This window comes from Dendropsophus ebraccatus, chromosome 5, assembly GCF_027789765.1.
Source record: "Dendropsophus ebraccatus isolate aDenEbr1 chromosome 5, aDenEbr1.pat, whole genome shotgun sequence".
NCBI lineage: Eukaryota > Metazoa > Chordata > Amphibia > Anura > Hylidae > Dendropsophus > Dendropsophus ebraccatus.
Window position 1 is genome coordinate 99033709 of NC_091458.1, and position 26460 is coordinate 99060168.

Genomic DNA, 26460 nt, shown 5'->3' on the forward strand with positions numbered 1-26460 from the left:
TTTCCCAGTAATTGAAGCACATTACAAAGTTATATAACTCTGCAATATGCTTCAATCACCTATCTGCCTCCCTTCCCTGTCTTTTCCCCCCTCCACCCCCCACCAGGAAGTGTCCTAACTCACACAGACCTAATGACTGCCGTCACCCTCACCAGGCAGCTCCTTCTTGTGAGGATGAGTCATCAGCAGGAGGGCTGCTCTAGGTCCTGTTACACCAGCCTCCCCCTCCCCCTCCTTGTCAGGTGACTCTGCTTGCTCAGCTTATCTTCTCTAGTGACATGACTCCTTCACTGAGTCCACGGCAGCAGGAGAGAGGGTATGAGGGGAGAGCTTCCTATGTGTTGGAGTCAGTCTGAGGGAAGATAAGCAAGTGAGATGTGACAAGTGATGGCTTGCAGTTGTTCAGCCAATGGCAGCTGAGCAAGCCTGTCACCTGACAAGGCAGAGGAGGGAGGAGGCTAGTGTAACAGGAGAAGGAGCTGAGAGAAGAGCTTGGTGATAGTGACGACAGTAATTAGGTTTGTGTGAGAGTTAGGACACTTCCTGGTGGGGGGTGGAGGGGGGAAAAGACAGGGAAGGGAGGCAGATAGGTGATTGAAGCACATTACAGAGTTATATAACTTTGTCATGTGCTTCAATTACTGGGAAAAAGTTTTTCATGGCACTTGTCCTTTAAGGCCAAAACAGGCTGAAGAGGCAAGGGGTTAAGGCCATGTTAACACTACGTATTTTTGCCATAAACAATGGCCATTTGGTGTGTATTGGACAATGTTATTCAGGTAAAGTCTGTGAATGTGAACCATATAGAGGGTCTGGCTCAGACAATTGTAGACCACCACTCGTCACCGATAAATTCATACAATGAAAATTGGCGCCAACGTGCATAACCTATGCAACAATTATTCGATGATGAAAATGCTAAAGAAGCAGGAGATAGACTCACTTATTGCCGTCTTCCAACTTTAGGGCGGGTTCACACTACGGAATTCTCGCGGAATTCCGTCAGCTGTCCGCCCGCACGGGCACGCGCTTTTCCGCCGGCTCCATAGTCGCCATTCTATGGGCCGGCGTGTTCCGCGATCCGCTAAAAGAAGTGACATGACACTTCTTTCAGCGTATAGCGGAATACGCCAGCCCATAGAATGGTGTCTATGGGGCCGGCGGAAAGGCGCCCAGATGTGCGGGCGGACAGCTGACGGAATTCCGCGGACATTATCCGCGAGAATTCCGTAGTGTGAACCCGCCCCTATTCATTTACTTTTTCGTATTTGCGGCTGAGGAGGCTTAGGAGGTCTGCATCCACGAGTTGGCGTGGGTCCCGTCTGCCACGCGACGTTTCGAGGGCGTGTCCCTCGCATGAGTAAGAGGGACACGCCCTCGAAACGTTGCGTGGCAGACGGGACCCACGCCAACTCCGTGGATGCAGACCTCCTAAGCCTCCTCAGCCGAAAATACGAAGAAAATGAATAAAATATTAAGACGGCAATAAGTGAGTCTCTCTCCTGCTTCTTTATCATTTTCATCATCGTATAATTGTTGCATAGGTTATGCACGTTGGCTCCAATTTTCATTGTATGAATGCATTGGACTATGTATACTCTGTGGCCATTGTTCTCTGCTACCGCACAGAAAAACTGACATTTCTATTTTGTGCGGCTGCTTTTCAGTGAACAGCGGCCGTTTAAGCCTGTGGACACAATGTAAAGTAAGGCTCCCAGATGTACTTTACATTGTGCTCTGCGGCTAACTGGAGTGTGGGTACATCCGAACACGCCCGCATTCCAATTAAAATGAAGTGATGTTCACACGGCCGATATTTCAATATCGAAAGCGTGAACATCTGAGATTTGAGATCTGGTCGTTGTTTGACACTGTGGCTGTTTCAAACAATGGCCCATGTTCATACAGCGTTTGAACATGGCCTAACACAGTTTTACTTTCACTCCAAAGTACGGCCACATTTTGCTTTTATTTTATGTTTGTGAATATAGTCTTACAAGGTGACCATTACAATCATCAGAATGCTTGTACAATGTTAAGGCAGATATATTTTATCTTTTAGAAATTTGTAGATAGAAATAAAGCATCATGATATAATCAAATAGAAATACATTATCACAAGCTAGTCACCCTCAAGTAAGGCAGACATTTCATTATATAGACCGTACAATCATGTGAACCATTGTATCTGCTCTAACTTATGAAAAAAATGGAAAAAAAAAAGTTTTTTTTATTGAGTTTTTTTTATAACATAGTAAAACAAACTGATACATGATTTACATATTACAAAGAGGAGAACTAAAGACAGTTATAAATAATTACAGTGGAAAAATATACAACGTTAAAATAGACTTAATTACTTCAGATCACCGTCACCGATGACAAAGCTGTTGATTTTCATACTACAGAAGACAATAGATCTCATTACATTTCTAAATTAGGACTTTTTTTTATATTAACTTATAAAAAACATATCTAAGACAAGGCAAAAAGTAAACATGAACGAGGCATGCACTTTGCAGCAATTATTTTAGTGGCAAAGCACTAGAAGTTTTATCTTTTCTCCTAGGACAAAACATTTGAGATAATACCTATATCAATGAACTTTGTGATGACATCCCATCCTCCAAGACTTTGTGAAAAATAAATACTCCCCCCCTACATTCTAATTTGAAAAGGTATTTCTTGGCAGAATCAGGACAGCCCTGTGACAATGCTGCTAGGGAGCAATGGACCAGGACAGTATTAGGCTATGTTCACACACCGTATCTTTTGAATTAATCACAGCCATTATTGCAAGAGAGTCCCAGCTGGAACGTACACACATAGTATACATTCCGGCCAGGATTCCTAGCAGCCACACTAAAAACCGACAGCATTCCAGTTCAACAAAGATGAAAGGTAACCTGTTACCCCCCATGCCGGGGCAGAGCCTGGCCAACCCCTCAGTGGGGACCCTTATCCTTACCCCATGCATGAAGTCCCGCTCCTGGACCTGCTCCCGTTACAGAGATATCGCCATTGGAAGCCCAGCGCGCGCTTATCAAAGATGAGTCCGGCGCTCATAGAGAATGACGGCTCCATTCATTTTCTATGAGCGCCGGACTCATCTCTGATTACAAGTCCTCTTTAAAGTTCATCCAGCCGACACTGCAGTACTGGCCAGAATGAACTTCACCGACACCAGCTGTTCTGTGACACGTCCGGGTCACAGAACAGCCTGTGTCTCACGTTATGAAAATCAGGCCTTAGGCTGTAACCTAAAAAAGTGCTTCTAAAGTTCAGTCCTTAAGTACCCCCTACCAGGAAATGATTTGAGGGTATCACATATAGAGAACAGATGCGGTTATACCTGCTGTACTGATTGTAATTATATTACCTGTGAAATCCTCAAAATATGATCTGTTGGGTGATCTTGAGGAATGAAGTTGAGAAACACTGACCTTGAAGACAACACCATGCTATCTCTAACACTTTGAAATACGAAAAACATTGGTGGCATATACACCACCATATTTCTGGGCAAAAAGTACAATGTCTGCTTTGCTCTAAGGAATGCTTTAAACATAAATAATTTCCATTAAAAACTAAATCAGTCAGTAAACACAAAACTGTAATGGTAAAGTGGCTTAACATTCTGAGATTACAAAACCTTTGATAATGAAAGAATACAGGATAACTGCAATATGGTCTGATGGTTTCTCATTTTATCTTCGCCTTCGAAAATAGTTAAACACAATTTTTTAAAAAAATTCACACATATATACAAAGTAAATATACAATATAAACCAGCTGTTTCATAAATTGATTACAATTTATATATATAAAAAAAGCATCCCCCCATCAGTGTGTTGCATACATACATACATATAGGGACCCCTACAGTCTTAAATATAAGCAAAACACTGCACATTATTTGGTTTGCTTGTGTTTATTACAGAGTGAATATCGTGGTCTTAAGGATGTGGAGGTTTGTGTGGACAACACTTAGTGCACTGAAATGTACTTACATTGCAAATACTTTACTTGATGTGTACAGAGTCATCTTGTGTATTGCTGTTCATTAGCATTCTTTTATAAGCAAAGCATCCACTAATAGTAAAAAAAAACCTCCTGGTGATAATACCGATGTATCCACTAAACAGGCTTAGCCATTCTTACGCTGCATCCAATAAATTCCTTCCGCCGGAGGAAAAAGGTCTACAACATACAGGAAGAGTTGAGCTCCTTTTCACATTTACCACATTACTCAGACTTGTAAGCTGCGTCTACCTCTTGAACCCAGCGACATACGAAGCCTTGGTTCTCTAGCTTTATAATGTTCATTGAAATCCAGCCTAAAGCTTAAAAATCTCAAGCTTTCATCTGTACTTGTTGTCAGCAAAATTAGAAACTGCTGAACAATACCCTAAGGGGGAAAAAGATAAAAACTGCTTAAAAAAAAGCAACAAAACACAAATACTAAATATAAACCCTACCCCTCGAAACATACGAAGTGATGTGATTTACCATTATTATTTATTTTAAAGTGTTATTAATTCCAGGGAGCCGCACATATAAGGGGTTAAATACATAACATAAGACAAAGGCAGTACAATAAACATGAATTAAAGGGGTTGTCCAGCAAAAATCTTTTTCTTTCACATCAACTGATATCAGAAAGTTATATAGATTTGTAATTTACTTCTATTAAAAAATCTCAAGTCTTCCCATACCTATTAGCTGCTATATGTCCTGCAGGAAATGTTGTTTTATTTTCAGTCTGACACAGTGCTCTCTGCTAACATCTCTGGCCGAGACAGGAACTGTACAGAGCAGGAGAGGTTTTCTATGGCGATTCCCATAAAAAGCCTCTCCTGCTTTGGACAGTTCCTGTCTCGGCCACAGATGTCTAAAAAACAGTGAGGGAAGGGGGGGGGGGGGGGGGAGAAGGAAAGAGAAGGGTGCTTCCTTGTGCAGTAAAGCAGGTATTGCCAGACAGAGTGCTCAATCACAGAACGCACTCACCTGGTGAAGTTGTGCAATAGAAATAGGCACAACTCTATTAAGCACGTATCTCTGTCACCGCAGCCAGCCGAGGGACAATCACTGATGCATCAATGATAAATTGTGGAGAAGAGACCTCAACGGACCTGAGGGTGGTAAAATCCTCTGACTCCAGAGGGGCGCAGGTGATATAAAAAAATAGTCCAAATGTGGTGTACTAACGTAGCAAAAGTCACCACAACTCAGGAGACAGCGCTCCTATGATATTAAAATTTAATGTCCATACAAGATAAAAAAAATTACAGGGGTGCAACGCATTTCGGCCTCCTATTACATGGGGGCCTTTCTCAAGCAATAAAAACAAGTTCATACCACAGCATTTAAATGTACTACAAACTTAGTAGTATAAACTACTAAGTATATCGCACACATTTTCAACAGTCGACATCCACACATGATCTCAAAGAATCCTTTTCCAGTACTAAATTACACAGTTCACAGTGTATCGATGCATCGCACTCTGTGTTCACAGCGTCACTGACTCCAGGATCCGAGGCGGAAGCAGCATCGAGCGCAATACTTGCGTATCCAGCTCCAACAGTGTACGCAAATGGCGTACTCTCTGCTCCGCAAGCGTCACTTGCAAATATGTTCTGGAGGCATACGGGCTGGCGCACCACAGGTCCCATCGCACCCAACTGTAGTCCGTCTGAGCTAAGGTGCGATCGGGTTTGCAGCGCTGACAGTCCCAAAGTGTCTCCGTACTCATTACTTTACATTCGTGATACACACTTTAATACATCAATAAACTTGAACAACATCAGCAAATATTGGGAGCACAAGTCCAATTACATCTATATAATCTGGCAAAAAGATAAATAGTTAAATAAAAATAAATAGTCATCAAAAATTTAGAATAATAAACAGATGATGAATGACTCCTAGTAAAAGGACATAGACATTACTATCAAATATACATAAAAGTAAATTCTATTGATATTGGATTCTACAATCTGTTCTATAGGGAAAATAGTAATTTTTCGGAAATTTCCACTATGCTCCATCGAAAGGTGTCTCGATACACTATGTTTAAGAAAAAGGTTTACTGCATTATATCTATGAGAATTGATCTGTTTATGTAATGGTTGTACTGTGCGTCTTATATATTGAAGACCGCACTCACAATTCAACAAATAAATCACGAAAGAAGACGAACAATCTAAATGCTGCTTTATGGGAAATTTTTTGCCTGTTATATTGGATTGAAATTTGTCAACCCCATTGTTACAACATTTACATAATCTTTTATCACATCTAAAGATGCCATTACTAGGGACGGTAACTTTTTTCTTCCTTTCTCTTCTAGATTTTTTTTACCCTACTAGGCGCCACCAGATTCCGAATGGCCACAGATGTCAGCATAGAGCACTATGTCAGACTGAAAATAAAACATTTCCTGCAGGACATATAGCAGCTAATAAGTATGGGAAGACTTGAGATTTAATAGAAGTAAATTACAAATCTATATAACTTTTTGACACCAGTTGATTTGAAAGAAAAAAGATTATCGCTGGATAACCCCTTTAGGTCAATGAGAGCTTACAATCTTTATGGTGAGAAAAGTGATATATTCCGTAATGCTTTCTTCACCTGCTATGTCAGTGTTATATAATTGTACAACATACGGTGGGGAAAATATGAATGTGATACACTGTCAATTTTCCCACCTACAAAGAATAGAAGTTTCTTTGCCCATTATAAAAATAAAAATATGTAAAAAAAAAAAAAAAGTATTATATGTAAAGAAACATATTATATTATCGTAGTGTGCAGGATTGTCCACTCTATTAAAACCTAACATTATTGTTTCTAAAAAAAGTGAATGGTGTAAACAAAACAAAAACAAAAAAAACACCAATATTGCCGATTTCTCTTTTTAATTATATATCAGGAAAAAAAAAATTAATAAAAAGCGATCCAAAATTTTCTCTCACACCAATATGATACTAATAAAAACTAGAGATCATATCACAAAATGACACCCAACCAGGTCTGTAAGTGTAAAAATAAAAAAGCTATAGCTCTTAGAATGCGAGAAGGAACATTGCATTAATTTGACCCGGACATCCGGGCATCAATGACATTGTTCATAAAGGGGTTATACTCCTCCTACCATGCACGTTCCATTATTTTTTATTGATTAAAGTGGTAAATCTTCCTTGTAGGCAAAGAAGAAGCATAACACCAATCTAAGAAGCTCTTTTGTGTGTTTTTAACCCTATGCAAGCTAAAAAGTAACATGTACAGATGGGGAAAGCACCATAAAAATATGCTAAAAATCCTTAAAAAGGGTTTTTGTACTTTCATAAAATGTGAAAATTATATCATTAATGTATACATCATTTTTCTGAGGAATTTAATGAATGTGTACACTGAACCTTTCAGCATTAGTGAAGAAATATTATATTTAGAAATTTAAGACTGCTACAATTAGTGTCTTAATACTGGATTTTAATTATGAGGACTATAAAACAATGTTAAATAAAATATAATTACCTGGCACAATTTACTGTTAGCTATGTAATCTCACATATGTGACTGCATTTTTTTTTTGTTAAGATTTTGCTATGTGACACTATTTTCAGTCTAATTTATGTCATTAATAAGGTATTACCTGATAAAAATGAGTAAGAATTCGCAATTGTGAACGCATTTTTGGTATTGATTCTTGGAACTCCAAAACCCTTTTGTTTTCATCATCTTCTTCTTCAGCTGTAACTCCCCACTCACCCTATAAATTACGTTTAGAAAACTAGTTAATAGTTGGTTACAAAAATAATCCCTTTATGAATCAGTCATTCAGAATCTGTTTGTATTAAGCAGCTTTAATAAAATAAATGAATAAAAAGATGCACATCTTTATAATAAACCTTTAGGTTTAAAGGGGTTGGTCACTTTTCAGTTACAGTACTTTTATCAAATTAAAGATAGAGATTTGTACTCATATTTCGTAACTTCGTGCTGTGCCCAGTTTCCACAATATCAGCAGTGAATTTGGCAAGGACATCTGTAATATGGCCGACCATAAAGAAGCAAATGACCATGCATCCTCCACTCCGCTTGTATACACATATGAAAAATGCTGAATGACGTATGTATGCATGCGCCGCCATAATATGGATGTGACGGCAGTATGAAAGTATTTATAAGGATGGGGCAGAGAACACTTTAATTGTGAGGCTTCTCTTATTATGAATATGTGGCACAGCAGGAGACAATAAATGTTGGCATTAAATGAAAGACACAGTGGCCAACTCCTTTAAAAAAAGTGGATGAGGTAAGACAGAGCTTAAGGGGTTATCCAGCGCTACAAAAACATGGCCACTTTCCCCCCTACTGTTGTCTCCAGATGGGGTGGGGTTTTGAAACTCAGTTCCATTGAAGTAAATGGAGCTTAATTGCAAACCACACCTGAACTGGAGACAATAGTAGGGGGAAAAGTGGCCATGTTTTTGTAGCGCTAGATAACTCCTTTAGCATTATACTGAGATGTGGCCCTAAAAGTAAAACCCCCGGTGAAAATAAGGAGCACTTTCTTCATTACACTTTCCCAAATTTTTTTTCTTTTTATCAGTTTATTATAAAATAAGGCAGTGTGTGCAGTTTGACAGATCTCACCTCAGATTCCCTCTGCTTTTTCCTTTCCTCAAACTGTAATCTTCTCTGTAATTCCTCAAGAGCAGCCCTGTACATGGTTTCCTGAGCATTCTGGAATTCTATTATCTGGTCAAATACGGCACGAAGCTGATTTAGTAACGCCTGAGGAGAGAACATGATAAAAAAAAAAAAAAACACTATGGTGAATATTTCTATTTGGGATACATGCACACAGTCTATCTGAAACCTTTAGAATAGCTGCCCACAGAGTTAAAATGTGACTTCTATTTAGTGTGGGTCTGAGTTCTAAGAGTCAATCACTAAGACAAAGATACAGAAGGGCTTAGCGGAGTGCTGCAACCCTTAGTTTCTTATCGGCTTTCTTCAGAGCAGAGTGAGCAGTGTATGGATTCAGTGGAAGCCTGTAAGACTTTCCATGAAGCTGTACACTGAATGCCTGGCTTACCAAAGAGTGCTTAGTGGTGGGGCTTTGTACCTGGATCTCTACTGAGCAAAACTTAACTTGTAATGGGGTGCAGAAAAAAAGCAAAGCATAGAGGCAAACATGATCTGTCATATTTTATAGGCAGGACTTTATCTAAAAATTGTAAATAAATAAAAAAAAATAAAAAAAAGCTTACCCTTGATTCACTATCTAGAAGACAACGAGAAATTATGGTATCCAAAAACACTTCATGAGCAGCAATGATGTGATCCAGGTCCTGTGCTTGCTGTACTTTATTCCACAACTCATCCCAAGAACATTCCAAAACCTGAGGAATGCACACAGATGGTCACCAGTACGTTAAGAACAAAAAAAAAAATTATTATATTTTATATATATATATATATATATATATATATATATATATACATATATATACATATATATATATATATATACACATACATACATACATACATATATATGTATATATATATATACACACACACACACACACACACAGTGTGTATATATATTTATACAGTATATATACTATATATAAATATATATATATATAACCTAAAAAGTAAAAACAGAATTTTGTACCTCAAATGTGATGTAATACTGCATCTGATGAATGAAATGAACCATTTCTGAAGCCAGGACGTGACACTGATGAAGCACCCCAGAGAGCTCTGTAATGTAAATGAGCAATAAAATTATGTATCAATATGTATTAAGACTTATCTAGACAGCATTATATATATATTTAGCTGTATGTGTGAAGAATACAAAGGGGGGGGGGGGGGGGGGCTGAGAAGTTTCTGGCTTTGCCCCTTCCAGTTGGAATTGAAAAATTACCGTATTTTCCGGTGTATAAGACAACTGGGCGTATACGACGACCCCCCAACTTTTCCAGTTAAAATATAGAGTTTCGTATATACTCTCCATATAAGACTACCCATCTACCAAAAATTTTGAGTCCGTCCCCGTCCCCCGTGGGGCGCCAACATCAGGCTTCATCATCAACTGTGAAATGCGCAATTCTTGAAATGAGAAACCCAGGTTTTGACATTGCTGTAGGAAGGACACTTCCTAGTGTGAATATCCTTAGCAGGCTTTCCCTTGAGAAACAAAAACTTCAAGATGAACTGTAACTCCAGACATGAAAGTTCCATGACTTTACATAAAAATAATCCAACATTTTATAATTCCAACTGGAAGGGTGCAAAGCCAGGAACTTCTCAAAACCTCCCCCCCCCCCCCACACACACCATTCAATTTGTAAAGTTTTTTTCCCCCCATTTTATGAAGTGATGGCATAATACTGGATGTGCTATCACTTTAAAGTTTTTGAGCATCCTGTTGTTGAGGGGAACGCAGTGCTGGGTGTACGAGTTCTTTAATGCACAGCAGCCGGCTCTTAGCCATCTAGCTTTGCATAGAACCCAGCCAGCCTCATTCACTGCTGTAGAAGAGATAACTTTAGAAATGCTGTGCCCCCTTCATTTTCATGAATGTTAATGCAGATTTGAACATAGCCTTAAAAGGGGTTTATCTGTCTTTAGCAGTCTTCTGCTCCTCAGCGCTCTCTTCCTCACGATCATCACATGGGGGCAAAACTATGCTCGCACATCATGACAAATAGCTGCACAGCGTTACCGATACTGCAATAAAAATGGGCAGCTATTGGACATTATGTGTGGGCCTGTTTAGCCTGCAAGTGATGCCTTAGCTCCGCCCCTCCTCGTCTTGGAAAAGGGGGGGGGGGGGGGGGGAGAGAAAAAGTTTCAGCTCCCAAGAGCAGAAGGCTTTAGCAGTCTTCTACTCAACAGACGACCCCTTATTATGCCTTATGGCCCTATTCCACGGGTCGTCATGGAGGAGCAAACGAGCGCTGTCAGCGCTCGTTTGCTCCTCATTGCCCGCTCGCTGCCACCGCTATTCAACGCAGCAGCGAACGGGTGAGTGCGGGGGGGGGCAGCGGGGAGCTGCGGGTGGGCTGCCCGGGTGATCGCTGATCGTCCGGGCAACCCATAGGATATAGCAGCGTCTGCTGCCGATGCTCCTGTTCAACGGAGCGACGGCAGCAGATCGCTGCTATATCAGTTGCTTGTTTTTTAAGGATCAGCCGACATGAACGATGTCGGCTGATCGTTGCACTCTATTCCAAGGGACGATTATCGTCCGTAGCGGCCGAATACGGCCGATAATCGTTCCGTGGAATAGGGCCTTTATCTTAGTCTAGGCCTTAGGTAAGTACTGTCTGCAATGCTCAAAATCTTACAAACTTCTAGTGATGCTGACTGGAGGAGACAGACTAACATCTGTGGGTTTCCCTGTTAAAACACCCAACCATCCAATTCATCCATATTATTAATGCCCTGTACTGCCGCCCACATTCTGGTTCAGGGTCCTGTATACCCAGTGCCGACTTAGTAAGGTTTTGTGCACTTCACATGGATTTTGCTAACATTCCAGTTTAAAGGGACATTGCTTCAAGATGTAAGCGGTGGCACAAATAACAGGTTTAAATAGATTTTTAAAAATGGGAGGGCAGAATTTCACATTCCGCCTAACAGATGAAAGATGTCTTGATCACCCAATATCTTTTTTGAAGACTGACTAGTCTATAAACTTGCAAAACGCTGTTGTGTTTCCCCTCTAGCTCAGAAACCTAGAATTTCATCATTCATAATATGGTTGTCTACTAACGTAGGCAAAGTATTTGCTGACATGTACTAAATGTGGACACTGTCTAACACTGCTGAGTAAATTCAATATGCATATAGCAATATGAGATAAAGGTGAGGTGCATATACTGCCTTTATTCTGCATATTTCATTTCATATTTTCATCACTTTCTGCCTTATAACTAATTGATCCTACCTTAATAGTACATTAATCTGTATAACTAATGCCACTTTATTAAAGCACTCTGCTGTATTTAGTCTAAATGAATTGCTTAGTTGACTTTGACATACAATGAATTTAACTCCACTTAGAGCAACACAAAGGAGGAGGATTTTAATATCTTTACAATGTGCCCACAACAGTTCTTTGCCATAACCTACTTTAAAGTGACAGTCACCTCCTTTTTGCATTCTGACATCTCTACACAGGTGTAAAAGGGTAAATTTAGCTGTTTTCAAAAATTATTTTATATCATACGTCATGGTGCTTGTTCAAGTAAAAGTCATCTTTTATCAACTGCAGATTGTGCCACTTAGCATTAGCGCCACTTAGCCCCGCCCACAACGCCACAGTTTGCCCCACCCCCTCGCTGGCCATTGGAACAGACTGGCCGAAAGATCTAGACCCCACCCCCTTTACGTCGTCCAACCAATGGGCGTCAAGGGGGCAGGGCCAACGGTGCCCTGTGGGCAGGGCTAAGTGGCGCTAATGCCACGAGACCACGCCCACTTAAAGCAATCTGCAGTTGATAAAAGGACACTTTTTACTTGAACAAACACCATGACTTATATAAAATAAGGTATGAAAAACGCTAAATTTACCCTTTACACCTGTGTAGAGATGTAGAGAATGCACAAAGGGGGTGACAGTGTCACTAAGTAAAAATACATTCTAACACACTTCCCTACATACAGATTTTCTGATGCCTAAAGGAAAAAATATCTGAAGGGATATGATTTAAAACTACAGAACACCACTGCAGGTACCAGTATTTGGTTACATTGTATTTATTCTTTAGTGTTCCAATTCACTGTTCTGATTCACTTTACCCTAGAGGTCTTAATGAAGTTTGCAATTTTGGAGTATTTTTGTGAAGCAGTAGCCTCTCTGTTTAGATGTGTTGTGGGACACTTGTCTTAGTTAGTGGTTGTGATATTATGTGAAAATAAAAGATGTGCAATATAGTCTATAGTCAATAGTGTAATAGCTTGTAGCTATTGTTTTGAGATTTTATATATATATATATATATATATATATATATATATATATATATATATATATATAATCTCTATCTATAGAGAGAGAGATAGAGATGCAATACTTAGTGCAATATTCGTAAAGGATATATTAATTTAAATGTGCAATATATTGTGCTGTATAATACTGCTTACCTATGTGTAATATCTAATTTGTGTCTGCTTTTAATTTGTCACAGAAGACCTCTCACAAGACTTCCTAACTTTCTATTTGGAGGTGGGACAAACCCCACCCCCTGCGCCAAATCCTACCTTCTATCAGTTTGAAATGAAGGGCTTGTGCGTCCCCACTCTCAGTGCCTCTCTGCTCATGTCAATTCTTTTAGCGGAGAGGCGCGGAGGCGCACGAGCCCTCTCATTTAAACTGAAAGGCGGCAGGATTCAATGCAGAGTCCGCGCAGTGAGGTTCCACACAGAAAAAAGAAACCACCACTGACTAATGATGGGAACCAAATTGTGATAAATCTGTGAAATTCTTGCGATAAACCTGCATGTTTATCTTGCAACCATTGTAAATGCATGGCTTTATTTGGCAAAAAAAATATTTTCACCATGCAGATATATCCATTGCACTGGTATATTTTCATAAGCATGTATTCTATGACATACCTGGCATACTTTTCAGTAATTTTGCATTGCACATATGCCCTTTCCAAATGTCTGTTAGAATGTATTCCATCCTCTTTGCACGCCATAGAAAGTTGAACACTCGGAGATAGTGACTCATGCACTCTCTGGTAAATACCTGGAATTAAATATAAAGAAAGGAGCAATAATTACATGTTTGCTACCAAGACTGTAGTTAATATTGAAAAAGCTACCAAACTAAGACATGGCTGCAGAATTTAAAAGCCTGGGCTATAAGCTAAATGTATCTGCTTTTTCTCAAACCTGCTATGGCCCATAAAAGACGTGAAAACATGGAGATGATGGGACAATTAACATACTTGAAAGGGAAAATTTCAGCAGGCTCATGCAAACGAACCTGCTGATATCCCACCGCAGCTGCGTACCTCATGTTTCTGGAATCGGTCTTCTTTTTCTTTTAGATCCTGCCATTTTGGGGAACTTTAATCAAAAGCAAACATGCAAATAAGCTAGGCACAAGAACTGGGGGGCCTTCTTCAGCCCCCAGGGCACCCCTTTGTCTCGACCCCTGCCTCCTTTGGAGATGCCTACATAGGTGTGTCACTTACCAACAAATTGTAGTTCACTGCCTGTTAGGGGAATTCCATCTCTAGCAGCAGAGAGACCAAGACAGAAAACAGGAAGTGGGGCAGGGCTTAGCAAATGCTATGTGCAGGAGAAAGACTAAACTGTGTAAATGCAAGCTGAGCCTGTCTGTCTCCTCTAGAAGGTCCACATGGTACATTCAAAATAAATCAAGGAACATCTCTAATAACTTACCACCTACAAACTCTGGCCAGCACCTCATTGTGCTCAGCAGTTTAGTGCTTATACCAGGGCTGCTTTTGTTGCGTTACCCTTTCTTGGTGTGATCCTTTCTGACACAGCACCTTGAAAAGCCAGTGCATCAATAACCCTTCTCCCCTCACATGCCACACATAATATTGTACCCTAAATCATTCCCTAGCACATTGCCACCCAGTTAAGTCCAGTGCAATTTCTCCAGCACTATGTCATGACACAGCAGTATTGTCCATACAGTGATGAACTGATAGCAGGGACAACTGGTTATATCAGCCTCTTTATCACCAAGGTGATAAACACAGACGTTATAACACTCTTACACATATACATGCACAATGAAATATATACCACATAAGTATATTAAGAGTCACACATTTTTTAATAAACAAAGGCAATTTATTTCACTAGAAAAGAAAATGCAGACTCCTCTTAAATGTAGATACAAATTAGATCAGACCCCAGTACAAACATACTCAAGTAAAAAGATACCACTTGCTCCTTGAACAAAGCGCTATAATAAGTTCATTAGGTAAAATACAGATTTTACGTGATAAAACGCTTTTGAACAATAAACCAGCTATTTTCTAATCAAATCTAATGAATCCTTCATCATATTTTATTTTAAATAGTACAAATATGATAGTACTTAAATACATTTTACAGTGCCTGGCAAATTATTTCAAATTAGTTGATAGTCTATGAATAATGGAACACAATGAATGAACTATTTCATTAAGGACATGCTTAAATCTGAAAGGGAAAAAATGAATTATTAAATATATAAGAAATGGTTTCAATAAAAGGCATTTATCTGCATATTATAAATTTAGAAAAATAGTGAGATTATAGCTGGAGCACTCACAGATGCCAAGTGATGGCTTTAATCACAAGTTTCATATTACTGTACATAGAAAAGGGAACCGAGCCAAAGAAACAATATTCTTTGCATACAATGTCTTGGGTAAACATTAATGAAAATATTGTGAATTTACTAATCTGGACTATGAAAGCATTTTTACTCTTCCTGCTGCCTTTTTCCCCATTATGTATTGGGATTATGAAATGGGATTTTTGTTTTGATCACCAAACTGCAAGCTCACAGATTCAGAGTTTTCTCTTTGGGTCCTCTTACATGTACAGATACATAAACGTCAGGTAATTATTTTTTTCTTTAAACAGGTGTTTAGACAGAGATAAATTGCTAAGAAAAGTCATATGATTGCAAATATTTTCATAATTGCTTTAACCCCTAGACGACCCTGGACGTAGGGTTACGTCATGGAAGTCTGTCCCCAGGCGACCCTGGACGTAACCCCACGTCCTGGGTGTTTCTCCGGCTATGAAGCACGCTCCGGAGCGGAGCGCGCTTCATAGGAGGTGGGGGCCGGCTGCAGTGAGCAGCCGGGACCTCACCGGTAATGACACGCTGCAGCAATCGCACTGCCGCGTGTCATTAACCCCTTAAACGCTGCGTTTAAGTGCAAGTGACAGTGGGAGTCCCCTGTCACTTACCGATCGGGACCCCCGCAGTGTGACTGCGGGGGTCCCGACTGTTGAAACGGACCGCCGGAGGTCTCTCACCTGCCTCCGTGCGGTCCGATCGGCGATCTGCTACACTAAGCCTGCACAGGCAGGCTCAATGAGCAGATCGCCGATAACACTGATCAATGCTATGTCTATGGCATAGCAATGGTCAGTGTAAAAATCAAAGTAGTGTATGTAAAAGTCCCCCAAAGGGACTTCAAATGTGTAAAAAAAAAAAAAAAAAGTTCAAAACACTATTACACTAACCCAAAACCCCTCCCCCAATAAAAGTTGAAATCACCCCTCCTTTCCCATTATATAAATAAAACATATAAAAATAAATAAATAGATAAACATATAATATACCGTAGCGTGCGTAATTGTCCGATCTATTAAAATATAACAAGCGTCATTGTGATCGGTGAACGGCGTACACGAAAAGAGGGAAAAAAGTGCGCGGATTACCGATTTTATGTTACATAATATATTTAAAAAAATCAATAAAAAGTGATCAAAACGTCCGATCTTCACAAATATGGTATTAATAAAAAAAAAAAATGACACCCCATACAGCCCGGTAGGTGAAAATATAAAACCGTTATAAGTGTCACAATAGGCCCATTTTATTAATATTTAATTGCCAAAAAAAAAGGATTTCATAAAAAAAAATACATATATAACATTAGAGAATCTGTGTAACCTGCATATGGTTGTGTTCGGGCTGACCTATAGAGTAATAGTATCATGTCGCTGTTACCATATAGTGCATTACGTAGACACAGGAACCCCCCAAACCTTACCATATTGCATTCTTTTTTACGATTTCACCTATTTATATCTTCATAAATAATATATTTGGAATTCCATCATACATGTTATGGTAAAATGAATGACGCCATTACAAAGTACAACTATTCCTGTAAAAAACAAGCACTTACATGGCCTTGTAGATAGAAAACTGAGAGTGCTAGAGCTCTTAGAAGGGGAGGAGGGAAAAACGAAAACACTAAGATCAAAATTTGCGCGGTCCACTGGGTCATTTTGGGCCTGGTCCTCAAAGGGTTAATTATATATATACACACACATATATATATATATACACAACATGAATTTTTGTAAGCACTGCAAACGATGAGCGATTTTAAGGTCAGCTGAAAATATGCGATCAACGTCATAAGAACAAATAGTCGTTTGATCGTTGCCACATTTACACCAGAACAACACCAGATCCACCCTGAAATTCTAACAATTTAACAATTTTTGCACAATAATTGGCCCACGTAAAAGGCCCTTAAGATCCCTTTTTATTTTCTTTATAATGGATCTGTTTGTTTTTTTTTAATTAGTTTTTTTTTTTTTTTTTTTTTGCAAAAAATAGATGAAAAAAAAAACACCACAGATTGCAAAAACGTAGTGGGAACCCGGCCTTAGACTTCTTGTACATACATAATGGGAAAAATGCAGGAAGAAGAATAAAAAATTCTTTTATAGTCTAGATTAATAAAAATACATAGATTTAATTTAACATTTAGGCATTTTAGGTTTTTTTTTAAACTGATGGGTTGTGTTCACAGGTGGTGTCGTCTACTGATTAAAAACATTTCAAAGCAATGTACCCAAATGTGCAAACTTGTTCTACTATTCGTGCCTGACAGGAAGTGTTTATTTGGTTCACTGAATCCTATATGATTCCTATGATCACACTGTACATCAACCCATTGTTACATAATTTTAATGTGTCATATTTCCAGATAGAAATGTGTTCATAAAGCGATGCTGATCATCAACAATACATGGTTCATACATCATCCTGAAAAGCATATCAAATGAATCTCTGTTTGCATCATATAATATAAACCATGATGCAATGCTGGACCAGCCAAACCACAGATGAGGGACCCCTTCATTTGTAATAAGACCATTGGCTTCTACTAAGGTGTCCATCATTTTGACAAAAAATATCATGGAATCTGAAACTGGGGCTTCAACAATGCAGAGGTGAACAAAGCCTTATTCTCATGGATTCATACTAAGAAGCCTAAAGGCCCTATTCCACGGAACTTTTTCGAACGATTATCGTTCATAAAATCGTTCAAACGACCGCTCGTTAAAGATATTCGTTCAGTGGAATAGCTATAAACGAGCGAACGACAACAGCGAAATCGTCGTTGAGTCGTTCACTATCTTTTTTCAACATGTCGAAAAAAAATTGTTGGTCTTTCAACAATAATTCGCTAATCTTTTCGTTGAATAAAAAATCTTTCAGTCGTTCTTGAAATGTATACCTACATTTCCCCAAGTTTTAAAAGACCATGTAACGATGTAACGACCGCAAAAATCGTTACACTACAGATATCGTTCACGTTCCCACACGTATTGTGTTATCGTTCGCTTAAAAAAATCGTTAAATGCTCGTTAACGAGCAGTCGTTTGAGCGAGTCTATGAACCATAATCGTTTCGTGAAATAGGGCTATTAAGTGAATCTTTCAGCACCCTAACCAGAGGTGCAGACAGTGTGCATTAAGTGACAGTTTCCTAGTTAGAAGGATACCTTTGCCTTAGGTCTTCCACTGTGATCAAGAGTCAAAGAAGAGTGGCAAAACACTCAGGCCGCACTCTGGCACACCTCACCACTCCTTCCTCCTCCCTTTTCTCCATGAATATTCTGTGCCGAGCGGGCCTGCCTCAAGGGCAGTCAAGGTAATATGAAAAGTCGCGTGCACCTTCTCACTGTGCAGTTCGCACGGGTGCTGTAGACTGGGGGACAGCACACACCAATCAGTGTGAAAGTTCACTGCTGATGTCACTCCCACCGTACACCAGCAGACACACTGCTCACTCCTCTGAATAAGAGAAGAGGAGGTGCGCGGCCTGTGATATCAGTGGCGCATGTGTAAACTGTCAGGCAGTCCTTCAATATTTACAGAGAAAGGGGAGGAAGAAGGAGTGGTGAGACATGATAGAATGCGGCAGGAGCGCTTTATCATGACTCCTCTTTGACTCTTGATTACAGTAGAAGATATGAAATTGTGCAGCATCCCCCCCCCACCCCGAGAGCGAAAGCAAATTTTCCCTTCTAACTAATAAACTGTCACAATATGCGCACACTGGTCGGGTCCAGGTGCTGACAGATTGCCTTTGAAGAGAATCTTCTAGTGTTGCAAGGCTGTCTAGGCTGGAACTACCCTACCCTAACATTGCTTACCTGTCTGTCAAAGTTCTGAAATCACCAAGAATCCATTTGTATGTAATACTTTGCCCTACCATGTTCTCCCACTACTTCTTGGTTAAGCAGTTGGAATGTTTTCACTCAGCCCTCCCAACCAGTTTACTCCTCTCCCACTGCACTCCTTATAAGGGAAATAACTTAAAGGGGTTATCCAGTGCTACAAAAACATGGCCACTTTCTATCAGAGATTACACGAATCTTGTCTCCAGTTCAGGTGCGGTTTGCAATTAAGCTCCATTCACTTCAATGGAACTGAGTAGCAAACCCCCACCCAAGCTGGAGACAAGAGTGGGGCTGTCTCTGGAAGAAAGTGGCCATGTTTTTGTAGCGCTGGATAACCCCTTTAAGAACAAAACACAACCCAATACCCCAACAATGTATGGTCATACATAAGCACTTACTAAAACAGACATGTGAGGGAGAGTCGGCATTAAGCAGCTGTGAAACTGACCACATTATCCCACCTACAACGTCCCAAGTGCAGCCATAACAAATCAAGTATACAGAGATTCAGTCACCAAGCAGAGAGCTGTGTTTTATGTTACTTGAACAAAATCTATTCCAACTTACTGTGGCAATAGGTCCATCCACATGATAATCTAAACTAAATACATCCCATCCAGTGTCTCCAGGTGATACCTAAAGTGATGAAACATAAGATATAAAAAAATTGTTAGAAGGATTTTAGAAGGAAAAAAAAAATAAAATGGACACTGAAGTCCATGCAGGCACTGGTGAGCATAGTACTTTATATTTCAGACTATAAGATGCACTTTGAAAACTGTGTAGTGACTCAGATGCACAGTCCTCTTCCTTCTCCAGCCAGACTGTGATCTGTGAGAGTGCAAAACTGCAGAAGGTCCTCAGGAGTGACATACTCTAACCCTGCTTTTAGGTATGCAGCAGAGCTGTGTGTACGTGTGTATATGGGTTGCACAGAGCCATGTGTCTGTATATGTGGTGTGTGTGTGTGTATGTATATGGGTATTTACATTAATTATACACACACAAGCACACACAGTTTCCATAATGAAAAAAAAAGACAGGCATTCCAGAGCAACATATCACATCACCCCCGCCCCAAAAAGAAAAAAAAAAAGCACAAGACCCAGAGCTTCTTTCCAAGTCTCTGCTAACTGCAGGAGTTTAATCCCAAAGATTTTTTTAAAGAACCAGTCTCCGGCAGTACGCAGAAAGACAGGGAGAGAAGCACTTAGCCATATGCTTTTTCCCACCTGTTTTAGTGGTATGTAGGGGTCTCAGCAATCCAACTGATTAAAATGACACATGAAAAGTTTTTCACAAGCGTAATACTGGTGGTGTGTCTGTGTTATGGCTCTAGGTCCAAGCCGAATTGCACATCTGTCTCTGTTCGCTGGGTAGCGGTAGTGATGTATAACCTCAGCTTAGTTCCTATTAAAGTGAACAGGAACTGAGCTGCAGTATCCAGGCACAGCCACTACACAGTGAATGGAGACAAGTGTAGTGCGGGCGCCCAACAGCTAATCAGCAGAGGTGCCGGGTGTATGCACCATGCTGATCAGTGATTGATATGCTATACCATAGATAGCTCATCAGTATATTTTGACCAGAATACCTCTTCAAGCCAAAGTACAGACTCAGAAATGCCCCCATGTTTTGCTTGTGTAAAAATGGCCTAATCTGGATGGCTAAATGCAGTTTGGCAACTACATACAGCATTGCAGTTTGTATCAGTGGTCAAAAGATGATGAAACAAAGATAACAGGATTTCTCATCCGCCCCCTTTACTGCCTTAAAGCACCAGGGACATTTAATTAGCAATTAAATATCTTCCTGTTTTCAGTTGTCTTATGCATCATATAGTCCGAAAAATATGAAATATAAGAGCACTGCTTTCGTCAAATGTACTTCAACTGCTTCCCCAAATTGTTTGGAATAGAGCCATTTGTTAAGTGCACATGTTGCCATTGTGTGGCTCTATCCTAATGTTGGCCATCCTTCAGATTACCACCCCATTATACACAAGCCCATAGCGTTTCGAGGAGTACAAATAATAAAATACATGAAAAAAAGCAAATTGTATATCTTAAAAATGTCTGCAGAGTATAAGTGTAGAAAACCATTATAAAAGTAAAAAAGCCTTCTGTATTTTATTTTTGTATTATATCATTTAGAGTGTATCAATTCCTGCCATAAAGTAACACATGAAATTATTAAAATGCTAGACGGCAAAAATATATGCTTTTATAAAGTGCTGTTTTTGAGCGATACAAAGCACATTTCCTGCTTTTAATTCTACCAAAACAGATTTTTTTTTTCTTAAAAAGTATGCCCAAAAAGCTCTAAACTGGAGCGGCCAATTAGATGGTAGGAAGGAAAATTTAAAACACACACACAGAAAAAAATGTTTGACAAAGGTTTGGTATAAACAATATGCAGTATAAGCACAGGGGGGAAACTGATTGGTCTTGTGACATATTTCAGTCTCCTCTTTGTTAAAGGCCCGTCTGAGTTATTAGCTTGCAGGCACGCTCAATAACAAGAGAGTTTTATTTTAAAGAGGAGGCCTTGATTCTTATTTTGATTTTTACAGTGCAGATAAATGCAATAAATAATGTCTTCTTATTTCTCGTAAATGGCCCCATTTGAATCATCAAAAGAAAATTGAGGTTATTATGTGCTCTGTCTAGCAGCACTTTAGTTGCCAGCTCTAAGGATGTTTGTTTATTACTTTATATTGGCAAGGGAGGTACTGCTGAATTAAACACTGTAAATGTTTTAGGATGCAGGCATTTGTATGCAATTGCCTAGGTATTAGTCTAGTGCATTTCCACACAATAAAATACAAGAAAATTACATTTAATACATGGGTATTTTGCATGACATACAGGCAATTATGCACCAAAAACATCCTGTTTCTGTTAGTTTAATACGTACTTTAAGTTTAGAACAAACCATTCCACTACAGCAGTGCTGTGTCAGTGATAGTTGTACAATTTATCTTTTAAATTCAATGACACTCTGCTACAGATGATGCACATTATAACCTGCAAAAATACAAGACTCCTGAAAAGATGCTTCAGTAATGAAAAGATTTATGATTTAATAAAAAAAAAAAAAAAAAATAAAAAAAAAAAAAGTCTACTGGATCCTGTTTGAAAATTTAGTTTCCAACAAACCTACAAATTAAAAGTCAGGTCCATTTCCATTCAATAGAAAACGTAAAGTGCATTTTCCCCTAAAAAAAAAAAAACAAAACACACACACACACACACACACACAAAGCAAACACTCCTCTTGTTTCCCGAAGAGCCATCACGTGTTGTCAAGCAGCTTTCCTAAAGTCATAAAATGCTAAGTAACCTAGATAACAGTAAAACACAACTAAAAAGGTTGATAACCCTTCTACACCGAGATGTGATGTCAGCCATCTCAATTGTCAGCATGAGTTGGGAAGCAAAGAAAGTTTTATAATCGAGACAGAAATGGCAACTTAATAACTTTGAGGTCTAAAATACAAGCAGATAGGGGTTTATTCCACAAATACACATTACCTCTAAAAGCCTGACGTCCAAGCGTTTAAGAATCTCTGGATTGTCAAACTGAGCATTGGTTGCCCTCACTGCAGTTTCAAGTATTCCAGTAAGATTGTGTTGGTACAATGTTGTTGCTGGACGAACAAGCTCTGGCCTGAGAGGGAAAAAAATGCAAAAATCAATACAAACATAGAGCTAAACAAATTCTTCAAGTAAACAAGTACGAAAGAGAGAATAATTTTTCATTAAAAGCAGTTTTTAGAATTTTAAAAAGCTCGATGAAAATAAAGATTCTTCAGTTCAAAGTCAAGCAGCCTCTACACAAGAGCAGCATTTATGAAAACTGGTAGGACTGCAGTTGAGCCATATAAAAAAAAAACAAAAAAACAAACACACAACACATCAAAAAACAGTTGCATGTGTTTTCTTTACTCTAAATTTACTCTAAATTTATCGTAAGAAAGGGGAATAAAAATCGGCACTGCTAAATATTTAGATATATGATGTTCTATTTGTGGCAGCAAACGCTATTAATATGATTTTTGGGTGACTAGTATAAATCTTACATGTTTTGTTCAGATTCATGTGCCTATATAATATTCATTTACATATGGCACAAGACCATTTGAACCTTCATTAACAAAAAAAAAAAAAAAAAAATAATAAATAAAGTCTTAACCCTTTTCCTCCCGGGCTAATTTTCCTTTTTGTTTTTTTCTCCTGTTTTTTCACCTACAGACCAACATGAGCCCTTATTTTTTACGCCACTAATTGTACTTTGCAATGGCAAACGTAATTTTTGCATAAAATATGCTGAAAAACTGGAAAATTATATGTGCTGTGAATTTGAAAATAAAACACAATATTCGTTTGATTATTTGGGGTGGTTTTATGTTTACACCATTCACTCTATAGAAAAACTGACTCGTTATCCATGTTCATCAAGTCAATAAGACTAAAATGATAAAATAGCATATTTTGACAGCTTTTAAAAAATTAAAACCTTAAAAAAATTAAGGGGAAGATTTGTCAAACTGGTGTAAAGTAGCATGGTCTTAGTTGCCCTTAGCAACCAATCAGATACCACTTTTCATTTTTCAAAGAATCTGAGGAATGAAAGGTAGAATCTGATTGGTTGCTAGGGGCAACTAAGACATTTCTACTTTACACCAGTTTGATGAATCTCCCCCTAAATGTTCCTTAAAATTTCTCTATTACCATCATTATAAAGCTTATATTTTTGGTCTATGGGACTGTGTGAGGTGTCACTTTTTGGCGGCATGATCTGTTCTTTCCATTGGTATGTTGATTGCGTATATGCAACTTTTTGATAATAGTTCAGGCGATTACGCACGCAGCAATAGCATATATGTTCATTTTCATTTATAAAATGGGAAAATGGGATGCCGAGTCCAGGGCGGGTAAGAGGAAGGGATCCCCCTCCGGGGGGGGGGGGGGGGCATTGTTGATCCAGCCACTAGACACCAGGGATTGGGGCTATAAAGGACATTTTAATGCAGCTGTCATGTTTGACAGCCGCATTTGACTGTCCTTATTAGCAGATGCGGCCGCTCGCTAACAGCCGCGGTCCCAGGCTGCAGAAGGCACCTGGGATTGCTGCGGTTCAGAGTGGGGTCACAGAGCGACCCCTTTCTGAACCTCCCCACCTGCAGCAGGATGTGCAAGGATGTCATTCTGTGGGAAGAGGTTAAAAATTTTATTCCACTGTGAGAATGTAGCCACTGCCTACTTAACCAATTAGCTGCCTGCTGGGAGGAAGCATTACACCACTGTGCTAGTTTTGGCAGCATGATCCCAGTTATAAAACACAAGACTAGAACCATGCTGCAACACAGAAAGTCCATTCCTGACAGTTAAACTCTTAACATGTACGACAGAGGAAATGCAGCAGGATCCTAGATGTAATCCCAGGAATCTGTTGCTACTGCCAGGAACGGAGGTATGTTTTTTCCTGGCAGTTAATTCTTTATACACCCGGCACGTAGCAGCGACTACACAGCATGCTGTCAAAGAGGAAACTGAAAAGAACACTAGAAATACTAGGCATAACAGATGTGACAAGTTCCCTTTCTATTAGTTTCCAGGTTCAGAATAGAGATTATAAAATGCCCAAACAGAGTGGGGTACCTTCATCTATTAAAATGAGCAAACTGTATCGCCTTATTTACATTGTGGTGGCCCTACAACTGTCTTGTTTCACCACAACAGCTTGCAACCAGCTTATAGTTACGACTTTTAAAAATAGAAAACAACTGTTTAGATTAAAAATAACATTCATGCTTAGATGAATAAAATTAGTAAAATTCATTTAATATGTAGGACTTAGGGTGTGTTACAAATATTAGATTACAATATAACCAATTACACTAAAGTGAAATTATATTTTACCCTTTGGATGTGACCTGGAAAATAAACAAACAATATACTTGGATGATGCAGCAATTTTTATATTAGATTAATTAGTGTCATTTCGGTAGACATAAAAACATTTTATAAACACAATGTTTTACACTTAACACTTACTTAAGCAAATCCATAAGATGGCGTATAAAATCTCCCTGTCCCAGCAGGAGATAGCGCCTCATTGCCTGTAAGTGCTCAAGTAGATTGTAGTTCTTGTTTAGGACATCCAGCAGGTATTTGCTGGTTTCAAAATATGCAGCATCAATTTTAGTCTGGAACGCATTCTCAAGATCTGTGAACAGGTCGGCAGCTAAAGCGAAATACAGTTACTTTAGATTTACACAATGAGGCTGGCTCTAAAAACAATACTTTTATTCAGGCAAATTTTGAATCAAGCATGGATGCAGTATTACACCAAGTTTCACATACTGTATTTTCCAGCGTATAAGGCAACCCCTGACTTTTAAGAAGATTGTCAAGGGTTCACCTTATACGCCGGAAAATGTTAACTCCTGCTGCGGTCAGACAGGGGTTAACTGCACCTAAATTTAAAAGAAACAAACAGTTAACTCACCTGGGGCCCGTTCTCGAGATCCCCAGGAGCAGAGCATCTCATCGGTGAAGCTTGGAGATGTTCGGCTGCCCGGAAAGCTTCGGGAGAACGACAGAGGCGAGGGAAGTTCCCAAAGCCTCTGTCATTCTCCAGAAGCTCTCCTGACCGCCAAGCGTCTCATCGGAGAAGCTCGGTGACGGGGGAGCTTTGGGGACCTCCGGTGCAGGCAGTGTACCTCACACTGCATGCGCCGGGAACGGGCCAGTAGCGGGCCCCAGGTGAGTTAACTGTTTTTTGCTGTTTTTTTTTTTGTTTGTTTTCTTTATAGCAGTCGCAGCATACAGTGGGCATGGAGCCATTTTTGAGCTCCCACCACCGTATGGGGCGACCATACCCGGTATAAGAAGCCCCCGGACTTCTAAGAAGATTTTTCGGGGTTAGAAAGCAGTCTTATACGCCTGAAAATTCTGAAACAGTAACAGTTTTGAAACAAGTAACAGACTATAACAAAAAAGTTAGCAATATTTACAAGAAAAAAAACAGACTGTAACTATATATTATACAAACAGTGCAACAATAAGACCTAGGTGGTGTGGGGGATAGGTGTGGTTAGTGTTAAAATTACTCAGAACAAAAAAGTATATACACAGAATTCCTTTAAATTTCTTATGCTTTAGGAAAAGCAGATTGATTGGTGTTGCACAGCCCCATGTCCACAGAAAAGGCATCCAGAGTATTTGC

At 39.3% G+C, this 26460-nt stretch overlaps 1 protein-coding gene across 3 annotated transcripts in view; it reads right to left on the reverse strand.

Moving 5' to 3' along the window:
* Positions 1 to 2961: 2961 nt before the first annotated feature.
* The window catches only part of TUBGCP3 (tubulin gamma complex component 3), a 69530-nt gene continuing 46031 nt past the window's right edge, over positions 2962 to 26460 (reverse strand). For all 3 annotated transcript variants that reach the window (XM_069970776.1, XM_069970775.1, XM_069970777.1), the window contains exons 14-22: positions 25287 to 25476; positions 22761 to 22896; positions 19795 to 19863; positions 13649 to 13784; positions 9695 to 9783; positions 9285 to 9416; positions 8665 to 8805; positions 7661 to 7777; positions 2962 to 4408 (exon numbers count right to left, since the gene is read on the reverse strand). In XM_069970776.1, the coding sequence (XP_069826877.1) occupies positions 4250 to 4408; positions 7661 to 7777; positions 8665 to 8805; positions 9285 to 9416; positions 9695 to 9783; positions 13649 to 13784; positions 19795 to 19863; positions 22761 to 22896; positions 25287 to 25476 (1169 nt within the window). In that variant the 3' untranslated portion in view covers positions 2962 to 4249. The remainder of the gene's footprint in view (positions 4409 to 7660; positions 7778 to 8664; positions 8806 to 9284; positions 9417 to 9694; positions 9784 to 13648; positions 13785 to 19794; positions 19864 to 22760; positions 22897 to 25286; positions 25477 to 26460) is intronic.